Raw genomic sequence first — 22,995 nt, 5'->3', positions numbered from 1 at the left:
GCCAAATCTTTTTGGTTTCCTGAGGGGGAAGAGGCTTTGTCGTGCCTTCTTCGTGACTGTCTTGGTGTGTTTCGACCATGAAAGTTTGTTGTTGATGTGGACACAAAGGAACTTGAAGCTCTCAACATGCTCAATTACAGCCCCGTCGATGAGAATGGGGTCGTGTCGGTCCTCCTTTTCCTGTAGTCCACAATTATTTCCTTAGTCTTGTTTACGTTGAGGGATATGTCCAAATCAAAGAGAATGTTTTGGTAAAGATGAAATGTGAAGTTAGTTGTCTAAAATTGGATTTGAATCAAATCTAGACCTTGCTCTTAACTTGGTACGCCCAGAGAATTGCCCAAAAGGCGGTTACGCCCACTTCTGACCCGAGTGAAGAATTAACAGATCAGACTAAGTTACCCAAGCTGCAGCCGAGGTCGAAAAAGTCAATGGACCCAAAACGCAACACAAGTTTGAAGACAAAGAAAGCTTTTTCTACCCAAGCTATGGATGAATAGCTGTGTCTAAGCGGGTGAATTCAAGTCGAAACACCTAGCCTCCACTCCCCATCGAATCGTGGTATCTACACTGTTTCATTCCTACGCTGTGAGCTCTGAACTACAGAGTTGTCTGTCCTCAGAAGAGCCCTTCCAGAGCAAGGGTGAGGGAACAGACTCCTAAGCATAAAGGACACTGACATCGTGAGGGCAACCAGAGAGTTGCGCCGGAGAAGTGTGTCATTGAGCAGCCTAAACGGTCCACGCGGCGAATCCACGGAGACCCTCCCCACGTAAGGTCATTACGTCATTATATTCTGACCCATAAGAGCAGCATAAGAGCGGCAGTTTGGGGCAAGGCTAGGGTTAGAATAAGCATAGCTGACAAATTCACCCAAATGTATATTTCTCTCGTGTACTTTCACTTTTTCTCTCTCTTTTAAATCCCCATTTTGGGTAACACGCGCCAGTGTGTTGGCCCGTTATTCTAAGTTCTAATCAATAGCCTAGAATGTGTTTTTGTGTATGTGTATCTTTTATCATCATTTTAGCTTTCTAGTAAATAAAAACTCAACAAAGATTGCTGTGGTATGAACTCATTGGTGAGACCCGGGTCCGTGCAGATTCCCGGATTATGCGACGTTCAGAACGAGACTGTAACTGATGAATTAGCGGCTGTTGTAAAATCGGTATTCTGATATTCTTTGAGTTAATTTGGGAAATAGAAACTCAATGAAACCAATTTTCACATGGTGCCCCAGGTTAAAGAGTTAATAATTGCTTGATTCAGTTAATCACGCAATTAGAAACCTTTAATCATTCGATGAGCAACAGTCGTCGCATTAACTAATACAACGTCACAACAAATCCATGGCTTCATGTTGGGGTATGTACGTACAGTCACTGTGGGGACGACATCCTCGATGCACTTATTGATAAAACCAGTGACTGATGTGGTGTACTCCTCAATGCCATCGGAAGAATCACAGAACATGTTCCAGTCTGTGATAGCAAAACAGTCCTGTAGTTTAGCATCTGCTTCACCTGACCACTTTTTTATAGACCGAGTGCTGGTGCTTCCTGCTTTAGTTTTTGCTTGTAAGCAGGAAATCAGGAGGATTGAGTTGTGGCTGTTGTTTACAAATATGCACAGACCGCCCTCCCTCGTCTTACCGGAGTGTGCTGTTCTATCTTACCGGTGCAGCATATATCCTGCTAGCTGAATATCCATGTCGTCATTCAGCCACGATTCCGTGAAACATGTCCCATTGGTAGGATATTCGTGATCGTACCTCGTCTAGTTTATTGTCCAATGATTGCACGTTGGTGAGTAGTATTGACGGTACCGGCAGCTTTCCATCTCGCCTTTTCCGGGTCATGACCAGGCATCCGGCTCTTTGTCCTCTGTACCTGCGTCGCTTCCTCTTCCTCTTAACGGGGATGTTGGCTCTGTCGGGTGTTTGGAGAATGTCCTGTGCGTATGTCTTGTTGAAGAAAAAATCTTTGTCTAATCCGAGGTGAGGGATCGCTGTCCTAATTTTTAGAAGCTATTTTTTGCCTGTAAGATTGCAGAAACATTATGTACAAAATAAATGACAAATAATGCAAAACACCCCACATAATAGCACAATTGGTTTGGCGTCCGTAAAACTGCTGCCATTTCTTCCGCCGCCATTTCACTGTAAGGTCTACTACACCTGTTGTATTCGGCTCATGTTACAAATAACATTGTATTTCATTTTGATCTCTGTCGTTCCCAGGATACAGCCAGTGTTCTATATGCTTCACTATAGTTAGAGAGGTAATCAATGAATCTGAAAGTCATACAAGAGACAGTAAAAGTTACACACAGAGAACAACCACCACTACCAATATCAGAGAATGGTGATGGATGATGGATGGGGTATTAGGTGTCTCTCTATGTGAATGCTGGTCATAATTGCCATGCATTCATTCAATTTCAATTGTAAGGGCTGTACATTTTTTATTTAACCTTCATTTAAGTTAAGAACAAATTCTTATTGACAATGACGGCCTACCCTGGCCAAATACTAACCCGGACGACGATGGGCCAATTGTGCGCCGCCCAATGGGACTCCCAATCACGGCCGGTTGTGATACAGCCTGGAATCGAACTAGGGACTGTAGTGACTCCTCTAGTGCTGAGATGCAGTGCCTTACACCGCTGCATCACTCAGGAGCACAAATGGACATAAAGGATAATAAAAACAGTGGAGTCTATCAGAAACAAACTCAGAAATCAATCCACCATTTCTTTCTATGTTTTCTAATGATGTACAAAGCCTGCCTGTCCATCTTCCATCCCTGCCAGATAATGACCACAGAATACGATAGCTATTGAATTGAGATGATGTGCTTCTCCAGCAGTGGTTTCGGTCAGCGGTGCTCCACAGGTAGAGTAGCTCTCTGTGAAATGTCTGCAGTCTGCTTGGATAGGAACCAGATATTAATACAGAGCCCCATCTCTCCCTGTACGTTTAAAGAGAGAGCAGGCAAAGTATATCTGCCAGACATCAGACCGACTGTGGGACCAACGTCAATCAGTATATTAGTAGGTCAGCTGCTCTATAAAGTAAGATTGGTTTGGACCAGGAGAGAAAGTCAGTCTGGCAGGTAGTTCTCAGGAACGCATTAAATCTAAAACACAAACACGCACACACACAGTTTGGGAGTAAATGAGAAAGAATAGCATTCTCCCCGTTCAGTCTGAATAATTCAGGAGTAGGGGGTAGGGAGGCCTGGAAGGAGAGTCCTGATAATAGCAAGTGCGTTTCCATCCAATGGCCATCAACATTACTCCCCAATATTTGAAACGTTGTATACTGTATGCTGCTCTCTCTGCTATTATGTCTGTAGTTCTATTACTCCAGTATATCACTGTAGAGCACGGAGAAGAAATCTTAACACTGCATTAGTATTCCACCATTAATGTGGTGTGGTTACTGCAGTCAGGCACTTCTTTCTTTTTTTGTCATCTTGCATTGATGGCTACCTTCCATTGGTTCATATTCCATTGCAGCCTGAGTAAGAGTGGTTGCAATCATGTCTTCAATCCGCCCAGCTCGCTCGCGTCCAGACGACGGACACACAGGCACACACGGGATGACCCTACCTTTTGTACTTCCGTACATTGGATCCACAGCGATGAAGAAACGGCTGTGTGTGATGTATGGTATGATTTGGTTTGGTGTGTGGTCTTAATTGTTATGGTGAACAGACATCTCACATCACCCCGACAGTCATAACAACTCACGTGTGTCTATTGTACAAGACATCCGGCGATGATGAGTATAAAATATGAATGTATTAGAAACATAGTGCAGACTAAGACGAAAAGGGTGACTCATCATCGTCTGAGTCGTTATATAAAGTCAATTCCTCTTCAACCTATATGGTCATAATAGAGTCTACTCGATACAATGGACATGTTGAATAAAACACACAAAAAGCTATTCGCTGTTTACCGTCGGTAATACTGTAAGATCCGTTTTAGCGGTTAGCCTCTTACAGTTGCAGTGTAATTGTTTCAGTTATTTTATTATATATTATCGTTCATATGTTTTAACATCTACACGCTCTGCTGTTTGCACTCTTGCTCCAGGTGAAGACATGCCACCGTTGGAGCTTTGAGATTCTTTGTCCTGAAAAGCGCTACGTAAATGAAATGCACCATTATCTGTAGCTGCAGCAGCAGTCTGACCATGTCAATCTGTACTTGTTTACCTGCCAGTCATTGACGTCACGTTGCTCTCCCTCTCTGTCTGTTGTAATAGATTTTCAGATTCTCTATTTGTATTTATTGCACCTAGGTTTGATTATGTCATGTAATCCACATTTGTATGAGCCAAATGTATGTGTTCGCCCTTTTATGACACTAATGATGGTTAAGTCAACCAAAATATTTGTCTTATTTACGCACGTTATTGCGCTGAGCACGTCCTAATAAAATATCATATATTTTTGGAATCTGAGCCTCCTTTTGAAGTGGTATTCATGTTTTCAACAGTGTGCGGTTATCGATCCTTTCCAACATCTCTCTCTGTGACCACAGGTGTTCCTGAAAAGCGACCGCGTTGCCAAGATGGTCCAGAGCGGGGGCTTCTCAGCCAATGACTGCAGGGAGGTGTTCAAGAGGCACATCGAGAAGCGTGTCCGCAGCCTGCCCGAGATCGACGGCCTGAGTAAGGAGACGGTGCTCAGCTCCTGGATGGCCAAGTTCGACACCATCTACCGCGGGGACGAGGACCCACGCAAGGCTCAGCAACGCATGACGGCTAGTGCAGCCTCTGAGCTCATCCTCAGCAAGGACCAGCTCTACGAGATGTTCCAGAACATTCTGGGTATCAAGAAGTTTGAGCACCAGCTGCTCTACAACGCCTGCCAGGTAAGAGCAGGCGTTAGTAGAGGGAGGGTGTGTTTGTACGCATCACTGTGAAGTACGGTTGCGTCCGAAATGGCACCCTATTCCCTGCACTGCTTTTGGACAGGGCCCATCGGCTGCTATTTCTGACACATCTATGTGTGTGTACATCACTGCTGAAAAATGACTGTTAGATCTTTCCCAGTGGGCAAAACTGACTCGTTGCACTGACGTCATCGTGATGTTGCAGACATTTTTGCCTGCTGGGTGAGGTGTTGTCCTCATGAGCAAAGCCTCACCTAGTAAAAAGAACAAACAAAAAACAACGCAAGGCCAAGAACAGTGCAGCACTTGCTACTGTTGTATAGGCTATACCTGCAGCTGTACAGATTTTGCTACTGTAGCTGTCTGTTTTTTAACCTTGACTAGAGGGCCTGTTTCCATTCAAAAACAGGCTCTTCCTATTCCTTTACTTTGGCTGAAACAGCCTTTTTCTTTAGAATTTTTTTTATTTCACCTTTATTTAACCAGTTGGGCAAGTTGAGAACACGTTCTCATTTACAACTGCGACCTGGCCAAGATAAAGCAAAGCAGTTCATCAGGTAAATTCATATAAAATAACATGCACCTGACACTTATGTTCAAGAGGGAGATAGCACAAAGCCAAAGCAGGGGTATATTCATTACGTCTTGCAATGGTAAAGGTTTACATTTTAAGAACCGAACGGAAGCAAACGGAACTGTGAGAGACCAGCCTGAATTTGTCCAGTAGAAGCTCATGTTTTCGTAGCAAAACATTTTCCATTTTGAGTGAACAGTTTCTGTTGCAAAACATTTTGCAACAGACTAAACGTTTTGCAACAGAATCAGTGTAATGAATACACCCCTGGTAAATCACAGGCCTATCTGTCTTATAGCCTAGCGCTTCAATCTCCACCCTATTAAGAGTGACATGTTGAGATTGCTAGAGGATAATGGTGGACACCAGGGTGCCCGTGTCAGAAAATAACTCTCCCTCCTCGAAGCACTACTTCACTTTTACAACAGACTATGGGAATGCTGAGACTAAGAGAGCAGATAGCAGCACTAATATATTCTTCTTCCAGGAGCTTAATTAAAGTCTGATCACAGGAAGCATTCAGAGCCAGAGTTAAGATACATTTACATTTCCTCATAATTTAATACATTAGCAACCACACAAGTGAAGAATCTCTTTCTCTCCCATTTCGATAATGCACGTTGTCCTCGGAAACCAATGAATTGTTGAAGCAACTTCATTTCTGTCTGAGCGAAGAAGTTCTTGCTCTTTTCTTTGTCATTAATGTTGTATAAACTTTGAAAGGTTGCAAACCCAATGGCGTATCCTCAGGTGCAATTAAACAAACAGTGCCTACTTTTAATATTTAAACACAAACTGAAGTGTTTTTCCTTCAACAGTCGTTTTATGGCAGATTGTGAATGCAGACTGGGTTACAATGTGAAGTTAAAGATTGATCGTAAATCCCGATCCATGCTCCATCTCTCTCTGTCTCGCTCTCTCTCTCTCTGAACCTTCATTTGTTGGAGGTTTGTCTCACGCTGAGATAAAGCACATCCCCTCTGAATCTTCCCATAGCCTTTCCACAAATTCACTGTGCTTTAGATTCTTCCCTGCTCATCCTTTGAAGATGGCTAACCTAGTTTTCCTGTGCTGCCTGGTGGCAAAGCGGAGCAGAGTAGAGCCGCTAGTGGAGGGCCAGGTCATGAATGAGGACATTGGGCGGTGGTGGTGTGGTGTGCAATCCCTCTAAACATGCTCTAAGCCCTGCAGAGCTGCAGACAAAGAAAACGCAGCTAAATGTTCAATGTCATCGCTTTCTGTATGTTCTTTTGGCCCTTTAGATTTTTTGGGGGGGCCATGGAAATGGTAGGCTGTGCTGCAGGGTTAGTAGGTAAACACAACTTGTTATTTTATTTAGGTCAGGGCCGCTTGCTTGTAGCAAAGAGCTAACCTGATCAGATTGATTTACGATTTGTCTGGAACAAACACACATGCCTGAAATATACTTATACACACACTCACACACGAGGACACGGACGCGGACACACTCACGGACACACGGACACTTACAGATTGATACACATACACGCAAACACACACATGCACAGATGACTATTGCACACATTAACACACCAGCGCAGAGCAATCAGAGTCGGGCCATTAAAGCGTACTAAATCTCTATTCCATTGACCATCTTGTCATAGCAAGTCAGTACATCACTGCTCACAAGCAGTAGAATGGCGGACGCCTTTTTACCACAGTGTTCAATATGACAGGAGCAAAAATTCAACCTCTCATGCCTGATTTTCTGTAGCTGCATAGAGAACAACAAGGTCTCACCAGATTTAATAGCCTGCGGTTCGGTTGTTTGTCTAATGTCCGTCGAGCAGTAAATAAATGTATTTGAAGGATCTTTGATGATTTTCATTCTTTATGATGGATGCTTTTCTGTTAAAGGGGAAATCCAGGATTGAAATAAAACAACAAAGGCTGTATGCCATCAATTTAATAGTCCAAAAATAATGTGCCAATCACGGATTGCCCCGTTTAAAGACCTCATTTTATTGGCTGCTCTTCTCCCTTGAACATTTTCTTTCAAACATTTTGATGATGGTGATGGGAAGTATTCTGACTGACTGACTGTGCCTCATATGGAAAATTATATTTTGACAGTGACAGTAAGCCAGCCTTTCCTCAGCTGCATCCCAAACGGCACCCTATTCCCTATACAGTATTAGTGCACTCATTTTTGATCGGGGCCGATATGGCTCTCTCGGGTCAAACGTTTCAAGATTCAAAGTGTTTTGGTCACATGCACAGGATACAGCAGGTGTAAAACAGTACAGTGTAATGTTACTTACAAGCTCGTTCCCTACAATGCAGTATACAGTATCAATGTGGGAGTAGGGTTGGGCGGTATCCCGTCATATTTTGAAATACCCTCGGCATGATTTTCCAATACCGTCAGTACTGTTAAACTGTTGTATTTTTTTTTTTATAAATACTTGCAGTCAACTTATGCACGAGGTAATAGACAAAGCAGATCGGGTTCATCATTTTGCCTGTTAGATCATTTTTCATTATGAAGTTAACCGGTACTAGTTTCCCAAAACAGCAAACCATTTCTGACATGCAAAACATTTTGGGACTTTATCAACAGTGGACTAATGAAAAAAAAAAATGGAAAATATCGTTTTTGAGTAGAACCGGAGTAGAACACTTGAAAAAGAAAAGCAGAGCCGGCACACTCTAGGAGCTCAGATGCAATAATTTAATAACCAAACGTACAACGTTTTGACAGACAAGCTGTCTTCATCAGGGTGTGCGGCTCTCCTGGCTAATTCATTTGCAAGATCAATGTTCTTGGCAGAGAAAATCCCCTTCTGGATTAAGATCCCGGCTGACTAACATTTGTTTTGAAATACTTGCATAACTTTGAGCTGCGTTGTCTGTCTTACTAGTTAAAGGGGTAGTTATCTTTTTTTTTTACAACCAAATCTCTATTATTGATGTAAATGGAATGTTATAGAATGGTCAAGACACCTTTTTTCTATTCACATGGTTTTGAGAAACTTAACCCAAACACCAAATCACTTCCTCATTCTCATTGTGTGATATGGGTGCATGAATAAAGGCTCCAAAAACACCCAAAATACATCCTTCTAGAAACGGAAAAGTTCTCAGTATAGTGATGCAGGTCTTAAGTTGCTTTGCACATGGAATTGCGTCATTCTGAATATTATACACAACGTTATATTCAATTTTGTTGCAACTTGAGCGATACCTCTCCGTCCAATCTACAGGTACGTGAACACTTGAACTGGACTGACCACCTGCTTTGATTCTCCGCACCTTAGCACACATGCACTCACATATACATTCATGCTACACACACATCACAACTGCTGCTACCAGACTCTTATTATACAGTGCATTCGGAAAGTATTCAGACCCTTTCCCTTTTGCACATTTTGTTACGTTACAGCCTTATTATAAAATGGATAAAATTGACATTTTTCCTCAATCTACACACAATACCCCATAATGACAAAGCAAAAACAGGTTTTTAGAAATGTGTGCAGATGTATTAAAAATAACAAACTGAAAAAACGGATTTACATAAGTATTCAGACCCTTTGCTATGAGACTTGAAATTGAGCTGAGGTGTATCCTGTTTCCATTGATCATCCTTGAGATGTTTCTATAACTTGATTGGAGTCCACCTGAGTTAAATTCAATTGATTGGACATGATTTGGAACCTGTCTATATAAGGTCCCACAGTTGACAGTGCATGTCAGAGCAAACACCAAGCCATGAGGATGAAGGAAGGCACTGATCTGGGGAAGGGTACCAAAACATTTCTGCAGAATTGGAGGTCCCCAAGAACACAGTGGCCTCCATCATTCTTAAATAGAAGCAGTTTGGAACCATCAAGACTCTTCCTCGAGCTGGCCGCCTAGCCAAACTGAGCAATTGGAGGAGAAGGGCCTTGGTCAGGGAGGTGACCAAGAACCCGATGACCACTCTGAAAACAAATAATAATAATAATAATTTTATAATAAGGCTGTAATGTAACAAAATGTGGAAAAATTCAAAGGGTCTGTGTACTTTCCAAATACACTGTATGTCTCATGTGGCTGGTGATGACGCTATGGACATAGTACTGGGTGTGCTCTCCCTGTAGCGGCAGGATCGCTTTAGGGAAAACGAAAGGAGGCAGTGTTATTTTCCTAAATAATAATGTGCTGCTTCAAGTGTGAAGTAAATTTCAAGCTTTTGCTCAACTGATATAGAATAATTAATGGTAAGCTGCAGACCCTTTTAACTGTATGGGGCCATAAACAAACAAGAAACCGCTCACCCAGAGGCAGCATTTCTGGTGGGCGAAGACTTTAACACGAGGAGACTTAAAACCGTCCAACCTCACTTCTACCAACACGTCTCCTGTGCCACTAGGGGCTCTAAAACTCTAGACTACTTTTATTCTACCTACAGAAATGCATACAAGACCCTCCCTCGTCCTCCCTTCAGCAAATCTGACCATGAATCCATTCTCCTGCTGCCTGTTTACAAACAAAAGCTCAAACAGGAAGTACCAGTGATGCACTCAATACGGAAGTGGACGGACGAAGCAGACGCGAGGCTACATGAATCCCAAAACATATCCTAGTACAGACTAGGATATGTTTCAGGGTTCATCCGATAACATTGAGGAGTTTACCACAACAGTCCCAGGCTTTATCAATTAGTGCATAGACAACCTCCCCAAAGTAACTATAAGAATGTATCCCGAACAAAAACCAATGATTACAGGCAGCATCGGCACTGGGCTAAAGGCTAGAGCTACCGCGACGCAGAACTCCCAAACGAGCAAAATGCCTTTTCTGCTCGCTTCAAGGAATATAACTGTGCCTTGTGTGAAAGCCCCTGCTTTTTCAGATGACTGTGTGATCTCACTCTCTGTGGCCGATGTGAACAAAATGTTTAAAACAGGTTAACAATCCCAAGACCACCGGGCCAGACGGAACACCAGGGCACGTTTTCAAAGCATGTGCAGACCAGCTGGCAGGTGTCTTCGAAAGACATTTTCAATCTCTCCTTGTCCCAGTCCTTAATCCCAACATGTTACAGGCTGACCACCATTATCCCTCCAAGGTAACTTTGGAATGACAATTGCACCGCCCTTGACCTCAAAATGCGGTGGTGCAGACAGCCCAGTACATCACTGAGGTCGAGATCCCTGCCATCCAAGACCTCTATACCAGGCTGTGTCAGAGGGAGGCCCGATAAAAATTGCCAAAGACTCCAGCCACCCAAGCCACAGACCTTTCACTCTGCTACCGTCCAGCAAACGTTACTGGAGCATCAGCTTTCGGACCAACAGGCTTCCAGACACTTTCTACCCCCAAGCTGGTTGATCAGCTGCATCAGGTTAGTTACAAGTAGGGTTGGAGCGAAAACCTACAGGAGGGTAGCTGTCCAGGAACAGGGTTGGACAACCACTTGATCTGACTAAATGGCTCTCTCAGAGGCGTGTGACAGTCCTTAGTGTGTGTGTGTGCGTTAGTTTAGCCACTACAAGCAACGATCAAGCTACTCTATCAAACGCATCCATCCAGATCAAACACAAATCATTTAGCCTTTCTGATGGTGATGGAGTGAATGGCATATTTTCTTCCTAGAAAGGTGGCCTCACGGGGGCGTGAGGCATTGAAGAGGCGTTCTGAATGAGTTTGTGCCAGTAGATGACTCAAACACCACCTGGAGTTTATTTAATGAAAGCACAATCAGACATAATTGACAGAAACTGTCGGGCTTGAGCAAACGCAGTCAGAGACAGAGAATGTAAATGTGCTTTTGCCTGTATTGTGCTCACGCATAGCAATGAGATGAGATGGCCTTGCAAGATCTCTTTCACATGTTAACTAAACATTTACCATTTTAGGGACTTGAATGACCGTTTGCCTTGCTGAAGAGGTTGCCACAGGAGGTGATAATGACATGTCATCACAAATGTGATGATGATCACACCTCAGAGTTCAGTCTCTCAGCTCCTCTCAAAAGGCTGCTTGGGTGCTGCTGAACGGTTACGGACACTATGGATGGAGGTGCAAACATGAATATTATTCACATAATCACATCTCACATGGATCAGAGAGCACACAGGCTGTGTCCCGAAATGGCACCCTATCCTATCCCCTATATAAGTGCACTACTTTTGAACAGTATTGTTTTTGTAACAAACAATAGTATACACTCAGCAACTAATGTATTTGTACTTACAAAGTACATAAAGATAGCCTAACTCAAACACATTTGACAGAAATGTATTTTTTGAGGATTCTGGGTCTCAAATTGAGTGGGAGGAATTGCATTAGTATTATTTGTCTATTTTAGACTCTACTGTTACATAAGAGAATTTGCCATTGAATCGTTTTTGTTTTGTTCTCCCGTCGATGCGTAGGGTTCATGTCAACAATAGCCTGGGTTTCCAATTGAGATTTGAGTGGGGAAAATCATATCCATAAGACATGATTTATTTATTAGCCCCAACGGTGCAGTTGTATAACAGAATTGTTGATGTTATCTATAGCATGATCATAATGCTGAAATGTTGCTCTCCCAATCAATTTACAGTACAGTGCCCACTCCCTAGTTCATACCTGCTATCATCAGGAGGAGGGACCTTAACAGCCATTGGGGTTCACATTGACAATAGTTTACATTATGTGCAGCTCTCATCAGCCACTGTTGCTGTGTGAATCACATGAAGGATAGGCTGGCAGTCTTTACAGTCTCTGTTCTCTCGGAGGCGTAGGAGGTACCTTCAACAGCGCTGGAGTTTGTGTGGGTGAGAGAGACGGCAGGTAGCCTAGTCGTTAAGACCGTTGGGTTCAAATCCCTGAGTCGACTAGGTGAACAGTCTGTTAATGTGCACTTGAGAAAAGCATTTAACCCTAATTACTCCTGTAAGTCGCTCTGGGTATGAGTGTCTACTAAAATAATTATAATGTAGAATTCCTGGGCTAGCTACAGTCACTTGTGTGTGCTAGCTACAGGAAGGGAACATCATTTCAACAGGAGCAAGGCTATTGTAAGATGTCACATTTCTTGTGAAAGGAGTTTGGTTCAACATGGACAGTTTTATTCATACTCAGATAAGGAAACACATATACAATAGTTGAGGGTAGAGGACGTTTACGCTGCACCTAATGCCTCTAATATAAATAGGTAAGCACTTGAAACTTCGAACCTCAGTACTGCATCTAGAGGCACTCGATGAAAGCAGATTTGGTCTCAGGTTAGTGCTATGACACCAATTAACAGGGTAAAAACAAAATGGTTCTGTTAGTGGCGTGTGAAGCTCAGACAGTGATACAATGATGCAGTGTCACAACGTCGTTGACTGGTTGAAAAAACCTTCCCTTTTCTCACGCTCTCCTCGCTCAGCTGCTCTGCTGTGTGATCATGAATATTTACCCGCACGGATGAACTCTCTCTCCAGCTAAAATTATTCTCCCAATCTCAAGTGGCAGCTTATTCAATTACCTGGATCGCGCACACGGTGCGATGTCAAAGCGGAGGTAAGGGAAAGCAGACAACATCAAACTGAACCTTTCTAACTCTAAAGCGGCTAATCACAAACCCACAGCCAACAGACAGAACATATACACACACGGGCACATGAATGCACACACACACACCAAATCAGCCAGTGTTACCACCTAGTGTTAATTTTCCAGTGTAACATTTCTAGTGTTGATTCAGGAGTCAAAGCAACTCAGTGGCATAAAAGCACCCCAGTGTGGGTGTTAATAACCAGTGTTGAACCAAAACCATTACCATCATTATTATATTCCCAGCATATTCTATTGCATGTACATTTTTTAAATGTTTGTTTTAATATCTATTTTTGCATGTACATTGCAGTTGCGGCCCGCCCGTTATGGCGTTAGGGATGGCGCCTCACTTGTGATTGGTAAAAAATATACAGTACCAGTCAAATGTTTGGACACACCTACTCATTCAAGAGTTGACATCAAAACTATGAAATAACACATATGGAATCATGTAGTAACCAAAAAAGTGTTATTCTTATATTTTCGATTATTCGATGTAGCCACCCTTTGCCTTGATGACAGCTTTGCACACTCTTGACAATGTAGAAAAGAGTAAAAATAAATGAAAAACCCTGGAATGAGTAGGTGACCAAACTTTTGACTGGTACTGCATATATTTTAATGCTCATAAAAATGTGGTAAATGTGCAACTTTTCCTGTTTCAAATATATATTGTTGAAAACAAGCTATTCAGTTATTTAATACAACACGCACCCATTAAAGCCTACTTAGAAATGATTACACAATCATATGCTTCCATCTGCAGCCTGTGGCTGCCTGAATAAATAATTAACTTACTTATTATTCATTAAATGGTCAAATAGGAAATAGGAAATCATAATCGTATTAATTAATTAATGATAGCACACTATATTTGGATGATCATGTTAAAAAATGAATGTTTGTTTATATGTAAAGTACAGGTGAAAAGTTTGGACACACCTACTCATCCAAGGGTTTTTCTTTATGTTTTTCTATTTGCTACATTGTAGAACAATACTGATGACATCAAAACTATGAAATATAACATATGGAATGATTAAGTAAGCAAAACAAAGTGTTCAGATTCTTCAAAGTAGCCACCCTTTGCCTTTATGACAGCTTTACACACTCTTGGCATTCTGTCAACCAGCTTCATGAGAAATGCTTTTCCAACAGTCTTGAAGGAGTTCCCGCATATGCTGAGCACTGTTGGCTGCTTTTCCTTCACTCTGCAGTCCAACCCATCCCAAACCATCTCAATTGGGTTGAGGTAGTGGGATTATGGAGGCCAGGTCATGTGATTCAGCACTCCATCACATCCCTTACACAGCCCAGAGGTGTATTTTGGGTCATTGTCCTACTTTACGTAAACCAGATGGGATGGTGTATCGCTGTAGAATGCTGTGGTAACCAGCATGGCTAAGTGTGCCTTGAATTCTAAATAAATCAGACAGTGTCACCAGCAAAGCACCATCACACCTCCTCCTCCATGCTTCACGGCGGGAACCACACATGTGGAGATCATCCGTTCACCTACTCTGCGTCTCACAAAGACAGGGCAATTGGAACCAGAATTCTCAAATCTGGATTCATCAGACCAAAAGACAGGGAGTTTGGAACCAAAAATCTCAAATTTGGACTCATCAGACCAAAGGACAAATTTCCACCAGTCTAATGGCCATTGCTCGTGTTTCTTGGCCCAAACAAATCTCTTCTTTTTATTGGTGTCCTTTAGTAGTGATTTCCTTGCAGCATTTCGACCATGAAGGTCTGATTCACGCAGTCTCCTCTGAGACAGTTGATGTTGATGTGTCTGTTACTTGAACTCTGTGAAGCATTTATTTGGGCTGCAATTTCTGAGGCTGGTAACTCTAATTAATGTATCCGGCAGCAGTAACTCTGGGTCCTCATGAGATTCAGTGTTATCATAGCGCTCGATGGTTTTTGTGACTGCACTTCAAGAAACGTTCAACGTTCTTGAAATTTTCCCGGATTGACTGACCTTCAGTCATTTCTCTTTGCTTATTTGAGCTGTTCTTGCCATAATATAGACTTTTACCAAATAGGGTGTCTTCTGTTTACCAGCCCTACCTTGTCACTACACAACTGGCTCAAACACATTAAGAAGGAAAGAAATTCTACAAATGATCTTTTAACAAGGCACACCTGTTAATTAAATTGGATTCCAGGTGACTACCCCATGAAGCTGGTTGAGAAAACACCAAGAGTGTGCAAAGCAGTCATCAAGGCAAAGGGTGGCTACTTTGAAGAATCTCAAATATAAAAACAAATCTGATTTGTTTAACACTTCGTTGGCTACATGCTTCCATATGTGTTATTTTATAGTTGATGTCTTCACTATTATTCTACAATGTAGAAAATATTAAAAATAATGAAAAAAAACCTTGAATGATGAGATGTGTCCAAACGTTTGACTGGTACTGTAGGTGTGGTAACCATATGTATTATCATAAGTAGCCTATAACAACATTGGAAAATATTTGTTTCATTTGTTTTTTTGTATTCAGTTAGCACAGTATGGTATTCATTCATTGAAAATCGCAATATCTGGCCCAAAATAGTGAAATTCGATATTTTGTCCAAATCATGCAGCTCTAGTGTGTGTGCGCATGTGCATTTGTGTGTATGCGTTCGTGTATGTCTTTTTGCGTGCCTGCATGTGACTGTGCATGTGTTTGTGTGGGTGCATGTGGTAAGGCACATGGGCTAAGCTTGACTGCACCATCCTGGAATGGGATCGGCACAATGCAGATTGGAAGAAGAGTAGGTACACACTGCATACCAGTTAGCCACGAGGCAAGCACGGGCTATATAGAGATGAACACATTCTGTAGCAGCAGGCAGGCAGAGTGCTCCCTCATTAGCATGCTCCGCATACAACAGAGGCTCTGGCTTTCTCTCTCTCACACACACACACACACACACACACACACACACACACACACACACACACACACACACACACACACACACACACACACACACACACACACACACACACACACACACACACACACACACACACACACACACACACACACACACACAGAGAGAAGCACGAGGCATCACAGGCTCAGCTATAAATAGACCAGCAGTCACCTCTTTTTCTCCCCCTCCTCCAGTCACCACTGGTCTGTGTGTGCTGTCTGAGGATGTCACTTCTCCATCTCTGTCCTCCCACCTGGGAGTCATCTGTCATCAGCTGTGCTGTTAACTACACCCATCCTGTCACCCATTTCCTCACCCTTTCCCTTCACCATCACCCCTCCCCTCCCCTCCTCACCCCTTCCAATCACACCTCACTGTCACCCCTCCCCATCACCCCTGACCTGCTGTCAACTCTACTAACGTTCAGGCAACGTCACATCTGTGTTCGCTGCAGCGGGGCTGTCACTTCCACTATCATTGAAGGAGCGTTACATTTTAGCTTGGGGGAGCCTGTGTTTGTGTGTGTGTCTGTCCACCTGTGTTGTGCTGGTAACCACAGTGACCTACTTCAGTTCTACCACTGAAATGCATACACCCTACAAAACTACAAACATCAGAGCCTGAAATGTATCCAGCAAATTAATTCACCCTTGGACTTTGTCATTGTCCTCGTATTCAGGGAATCTAAATGGGATGTCTTAGTTTCTGTAATGTATATCTAGACTAGAGTGCAGTCCTTGTGTTGTCAGAATGTAGTTAGACGAGCACAGCTAACACAAGCTGCTGTTTCCAGGCAGGCGTGGCCCTCTTTCCCTCCCTCTCTGTGAGTGTGACAGTTCTGCTTGGATTGCACCATGCCGTCCAGTTAGAGGTCACTAGCTAGCCTCACACACCTACACACACGTGCATGCAGGCACCCGCAGGCACCTGCAGACACACACACACCAGTCCCTCAGTGCTTCACAGTTCAGCACGGCATGATCGGATGGACGGGCATCAGAGGATTTGCAGCAGCAGCCAGCATCAGGGGAAAAAATGTATCCAACCACACACACACACTCCCTTAGTGTTAGCCTCGCCCTGCCTGGGTAAATTCTAGGTACATTTCTACCTGCGAAATGTATTTAAGCCTAATAGTCAGATAAACGTGGTGTCAAATAAAGCCCGTGTCTGCTGAGGTGTCATTGTCTGACAGCGCTGTGCGTGTGTGTGCGACCACACTGTGTGTGAGTGCGTGCGCGTGCCTGTTTGTGTGTGTGCGCTACTGAGCTGTGTGTGTGTGGCTCTGAAAGGCTAAAGCCCTGCCCATGTAGAGGCAGAGCAGATATTCTCTTCTGCTGCAGCTGGTGGCAAAGTTCTGATTATGTGCTCTATTAACCAGGAACTCTGATAAATGCATCCCAAATGGCACCCTATTCCCTATATAGTGGGCTACTTCCCGATAGACCCTGGTCAAAAGTAGTGCACTAAAAAGGGAATAGGGTTCCATTTGGGACATGACCTGTGAAACACAGCAGGCAGGGTGGGTGGCTGTGCCAGCTCGGTCGCTCAAGATTCACTTTGAAATTGGACATCCATCCATGTCCCAAGGACATCAAGGTATTCCTTCAAAACCCGCCACTATGGACAACGTTGAGCACTATTACCATCAAGTATGCTTCGGTTTTGCTAAGGTGTTGTGGACGGGGATGGCGAATCAGTGTAAGCCACGAGCTCCGGCTCCGAGGGTTGAAGGGTTCTATTATAGTGGTAGAGACTAGTTTATTTTTATCCTATCCCAAACAGTAACCCTTAACCATTCAGAACGAATGCCTAAACCCTAACTAAACCCTAACCTAAGCTTAACTTTCTGAACATTCGAGACGTGTAGTCCACTTGTCATTCCAATCTCCTTGCATTAGCGTAGCCTCTTCTGTAGCCTGTCAACTATGTGTCTGTCTATCCCTGTTCTCTCCTCTCTGCACAGACCATGCAAACGCTCCACACCGCGTGGCCGCGGCCACCCTAATCTGGTGGTCCCAGCGCGCACGACCCACGTGGAGTTCCAGGTCTCTGGTAGCCACTGGAACTGCCGATCTGCGGCCAACAAGGCAGAGTTCATCTCAGCCTATGCCTCCCTCCAGTCCCTCGACTTCTTGGCACTGACGGAAACATGGATCACCACAGATAACACTGCTACTCCTACTGCTCTCTCTTCGTCCGCCCACGTGTTCTCGCACACCCCGAGAGCTTCTGGTCAGCGGGGTGGTGGCACCGGGATCCTCATCTCTCCCAATTGGTCATTCTCTCTTTCTCCCCTTACCCATCTGTCTATCGCCTCCTTTGAATTTCATGCTGTCACAGTTACCAGCCCTTTCAAGCTTAACATCCTTATCATTTATCGCCCTCCAGGTCCCCTCGGAGAGTTCATCAATGAGCTTGATGCCTTGATAAGCTCCTTTCCTGAGGACGGCTCACCTCTCACAGTTCTGGGCGACTTTAACCTCCCCACGTCTACCTTTGACTCATTCCTCTCTGCCTCCTTCTTTCCACTCCTCTCCTCTTTTGACCTCACCCTCTCACCTTCCCCCCCTACTCACAAGGCAGGCAATACGCTCAACCTCATCTTTACTAGATGCTGTTCTTCCACTAACCTCATTGCAACTCCCCTCCAAGTCTCCGACCACTACCTTGTATCCTTTTCCCTCTCGCTCTCATCCAACACTTCCCACACTGCCCCTACTCGGATGGTATCGCGCCGTCCCAACCTTCGCTCTCTCTCCCGCTACTCTCTCCTCTTCCATCCTATCATCTCTTCCCTCTGCTCAAACCTTCTCCAACCTATCTCCTGATTCTGCCTCCTCAACCCTCCTCTCCTCCCTTTCTGCATCATTTGACTCTCTATGTCCCCTATCCTCCAGGCCGGCTCGGTCCTCCCCTCCCGCTCAGTGGCTCGACGACTCATTGCGAGCTCACAGAACAGGGCTCCGGGCAGCCGAGCGGAAATGGAGGAAAACTCGCCTCCCTGCGGACCTGGCATCCTTTCACTCCCTCCTCTCTACATTTTCCTCCTCTGTCTCTGCTGCTAAAGCCACTTTCTACCACTCTAAATTCCAAGCATCTGCCTCTAACCCTAGGAAGCTCTTTGCCACCTTCTCCTCCCTCCTGAATCCCCCCTCCCCTCTCTGCAGATGACTTCGTCAACCATTTTGAAAAGAAGGTCGACGACATCCGATCCTCGTTTGCTAAGTCAAACGACACCGCTGGTTCTGCTCACACTGCCCTACCCTGTGCTCTGACCTCTTTCTCCCCTCTCTCTCCAGATTAAATCTCGCGTCTTGTGACGGCCGGCCGCCCAACAACCTGCCCACTTGACCCTATCCCCTCCTCTCTTCTCCAGACCATTTCCGGAGACCTTCTCCCTTACCTCACCTCGCTCATCAACTCATCCCTGACCGCTGGCTACGTCCCTTCCGTCTTCAAGAGAGCGAGAGTTGCACCCCTTCTGAAAAAACCTACACTCGATCCCTCCGATGTCATCAAATACAGACCAGTATCCCTTCTTTCTTTTCTCTCCAAAACTCTTGAACGTGCCGTCCTTGGCTAGCTCTCCCGCTATCTCTCTCAGAATGACCTTCTTGATCCAAATCAGTCAGGTTTCAAGACTAGTCATTCAACTGAGACTGCTCTTCTCTGTATCACGGAGGCGCTCCGCACCGCTAAAGCTAACTCTCTCTCCTCTGCTCTCATCCTTCTAGACCTATCGGCTGCCTTTGATACTGTGAACCATCAGATCCTCCTCTCCACCCTCTCCGAGTTGGGCATCTCCGGCGCGGCCCACGCTTGGATTGCGTCCTACCTGACAGGTCGCTCCTACCAGGTGGCGTGGCGAGAATCTGTCTCACCACTGGTGTCCCCCAGGGCTCTGTTCTAGGCCCTCTCCTATTCTCGCTATACACCAAGTCACTTGGCTCTGTCATAACCTCACATGGTCTCTCCTATCATTGCTATGCAGACGACACACAATTAATCTTCTCCTTTCCCCCTTCTGATGACCAGGTGGCGAATCGCATCTCTGCATGTCTGGCAGACATATCAGTGTGGATGACGGATCACCACCTCAAGCTGAACCTCGGCAAGACGGAGCTGCTCTTCCTCCCGGGGAAGGACTGCCCGTTCCATGATCTCGCCATCACGGTTGACAACTCCATTGTGTCCTCCTCCCAGAGCGCTAAGAACCTTGGCGTGATCCTGGACAACACCCTGTCGTTCTCAACTAACATCAAGGCGGTGGCCCGTTCCTGTAGGTTCATGCTCTACAACATCCGCAGAGTACGACCCTGCCTCACACAGGAAGCGGCGCAGGTCCTAATCCAGTCACTTGTCATCTCCCGTCTGGATTACTGCAACTCGCTGTTGGCTGGGCTCCCTGCCTGTGCCATTAAACCCCTACAACTCATCCAGAACGCCGCAGCCCGTCTGGTGTTCAACCTTCCCAAGTTCTCTCACGTCACCCCGCTCCTCCGCTCTCTCCACTGGCTTCCAGCTGAAGCTCGCATCCGCTACAAGACCATGGTGCTTGCCTACGGAGCTGTGAGGGGAACGGCACCTCAGTACCTCCAGGCTCTGATCAGGCCCTACACCCAAACAAGGGCACTGCATTCATCCACCTCTGGCCTGCTCGCCTCCCTACCACTGAGGAAGTACAGTTCCCGCTCAGCCCAGTCAAAACTGTTCGCTGCTCTGGCCCCCAATGGTGGAACAAACTCCCCACGACGCCAGGACAGCGGAGTCAATCACCACCTTCCGGAGACACCTGAAACCCCACCTCTTTAAGGAATACCTAGGATAGGATAAAGTAATCCTTCTCACCCCCCCCCCCCTTAAAAGATTTAGATGCACTATTGTAAAGTGGCTGTTCCACTGGATGTCATAAGGTGAATGCACCAATTTGTAAGTCGCTCTGGATAAGAGCGTCTGCTAAATGACTTAAATGTAAATGTAAATGTAACTGTGGAGTTGTTTTTATTTTAACACTATGCCAAACCTTAACCCATAACCTTTCGGATGAATGGCGGAGGAACTGCAGCAAAATGTAACAATTTTCTTCCTGGGAAGGAGAGGAGAGAAGGTTCGGAGGACCAAAATGCAGCGTGGTTATTTATAAACAACTTTAATGAAAGATAAAAACGTGAACACTATACAAAATAAGAAAACGTGGAAAAACCGAAACAGTCCTAACTGGTGCAAAACACAGACAGGAACAATCACCCACAAAATACCTAAAGAATATGGCTGCCTAAATATGGTTCCCAATCAGAGACAACGATAAACACCTGCCTCTGATTGAGAACCACTCCAGGCAACCATAGACTTACCTAGCACACTCAACTGAACACAACCCCATAGACTACACAACCCCTAGACAAAACAAGACACATAAATCACCCATGTCACCCCCTGGCCTAACCAACATAATAAAGAAAACACAGAATACTAAGGCCAGGGCCTGACACAAAAGGATGAACCCAGGCTGTCAAAAACACATCGAAATTGGACGTTTGGAGCAACTTCAAAAATGTACGTTTGGATAAACATGGGTAAACATCAGAATCTGAAATCAAATTGGTCAAATCGTGAGATCTTTTGGGCTGCACAGTGGCCCATGCACTCTAAACATATACAGTGCATTTGAAAACCTTCCCTTTTTCCACATTTTGTTATGTTACAACCTTATTCTGAAATGTATTAAATTATGATTTGTTTTTATCAATCTATCCACAATACACCATAATGACCAATAGAAAACAAGTTTGTAGAAATGTTTGCAAATAAAACATAAATATCTTATTTACATAAGTATTCAGACTTTTTGCTAAGAGACTTGAAATTGAGCTCAGGTGCGTCCTGTTTCCATTAATCATCCTTTAGCTGTTTCTACAACTTGAGTTGAGTCCACCTGTGGTAAATTTAATTGATTGGACATGATTTGTATAAGGTCCCATAGTTGACAGTGCATGTCAGAGAAGAAAAACCAAGCCATGAGGTCGAAGAAATTATCCGTAGTTCTCTGAGACTGGATTGTGTAGCGGCACAGATCTTGGGTAGGGTACTGTACAAAAAAAAATCTGTAGCATTGAAGATTCCCAAAAACACAGTGGCCTCTTAAATGGAAGAAATTTGGAAACACCAAAAATCTTCCTAGAGCTGACCGCCCAGTCAAACTGAGCAATCGGGGGAGAGGGGCCTATGTCAGGGTGATCGAGAAGCCGATAGTCACTCTGATAAAGCTCCAGAGCAAAGTACAGAGAGATCGTTGATGGAAACCTGCTCCAGAGCGCTCAGGACCTCAGACTGGGGCGAAGGTTCACCTTCCAACAGGACAATGTAGGAGTGGCGTCTGATCAAGTCTCTGAATGTCCTTGAGTTGCCCAGCCAGAGCCCGGACTTGAACCCGATCGAACATCTCTGGAGAGACCTGAAAATAGCTGTGCAGGGACTCTTCCCATCCAACCTGACAGAGAAGAATGTGAGAAATGCCACAAATGCAGGTGTTCCAAGCTTGTAGCGTCATACCCAAGAAGACTCTAGGCTGTAATTACTGCCGAAGGTGCTTCAAAAAAGTACACAGTAAAGGGTCTGAATACTTATGTAAATGTGATATTTCAGTTTTTTATTTTTAATACATTTGAAAAATATTCAAAATAACTGTTTTTCCTTTATCATTATGGGGTATCGTGTGTAGATTGATGAGGGACAAAAGCAATTTAATCTATTTTAGAGTAAGACTGTAAAGTATTAAAATGTGGAAAATAATATTTTTCAGAATCCACTGTACGCTACTGTACACGCTGACGTTTAAGCATCTCATTCCAAAATCGTATATTTACATGGATAATGAGTACAGGGACTGTACAATACTGGTAAGAGGATGAAGAGGATGCATGAAAAAACAATTAATTATATTAAACATTCCCAGTAAAGTTAATATATGAATTAAATGCAGAATCACAATTATTGTAGTTATTGCTTTTTTTTAACAGATGTTAGGATTGTTGGTATTT

The 22,995-nt window shown here is 44.2% G+C and overlaps 1 protein-coding gene across 14 annotated transcripts in view; it reads left to right on the top strand.

The window, feature by feature from the left end:
• The window catches only part of LOC118389353 (calcium-dependent secretion activator 1-like), a 151,672-nt gene that overhangs the window by 54,404 nt on the left and 74,273 nt on the right, over window positions 1–22,995 (top strand). For all 14 annotated transcript variants that reach the window (XM_052527088.1, XM_052527085.1, XM_052527087.1 and 11 more), the window contains exon 3: window positions 4,552–4,884. In XM_052527088.1, the coding sequence (XP_052383048.1) occupies window positions 4,552–4,884 (333 nt within the window). The remainder of the gene's footprint in view (window positions 1–4,551; window positions 4,885–22,995) is intronic.

Source organism: Oncorhynchus keta, chromosome 10 (genome assembly GCF_023373465.1).
Source record: "Oncorhynchus keta strain PuntledgeMale-10-30-2019 chromosome 10, Oket_V2, whole genome shotgun sequence".
In the NCBI taxonomy this organism is placed as follows: domain Eukaryota; kingdom Metazoa; phylum Chordata; class Actinopteri; order Salmoniformes; family Salmonidae; genus Oncorhynchus; species Oncorhynchus keta.
This window is presented reverse-complemented; position numbering and strand designations above follow the sequence as displayed.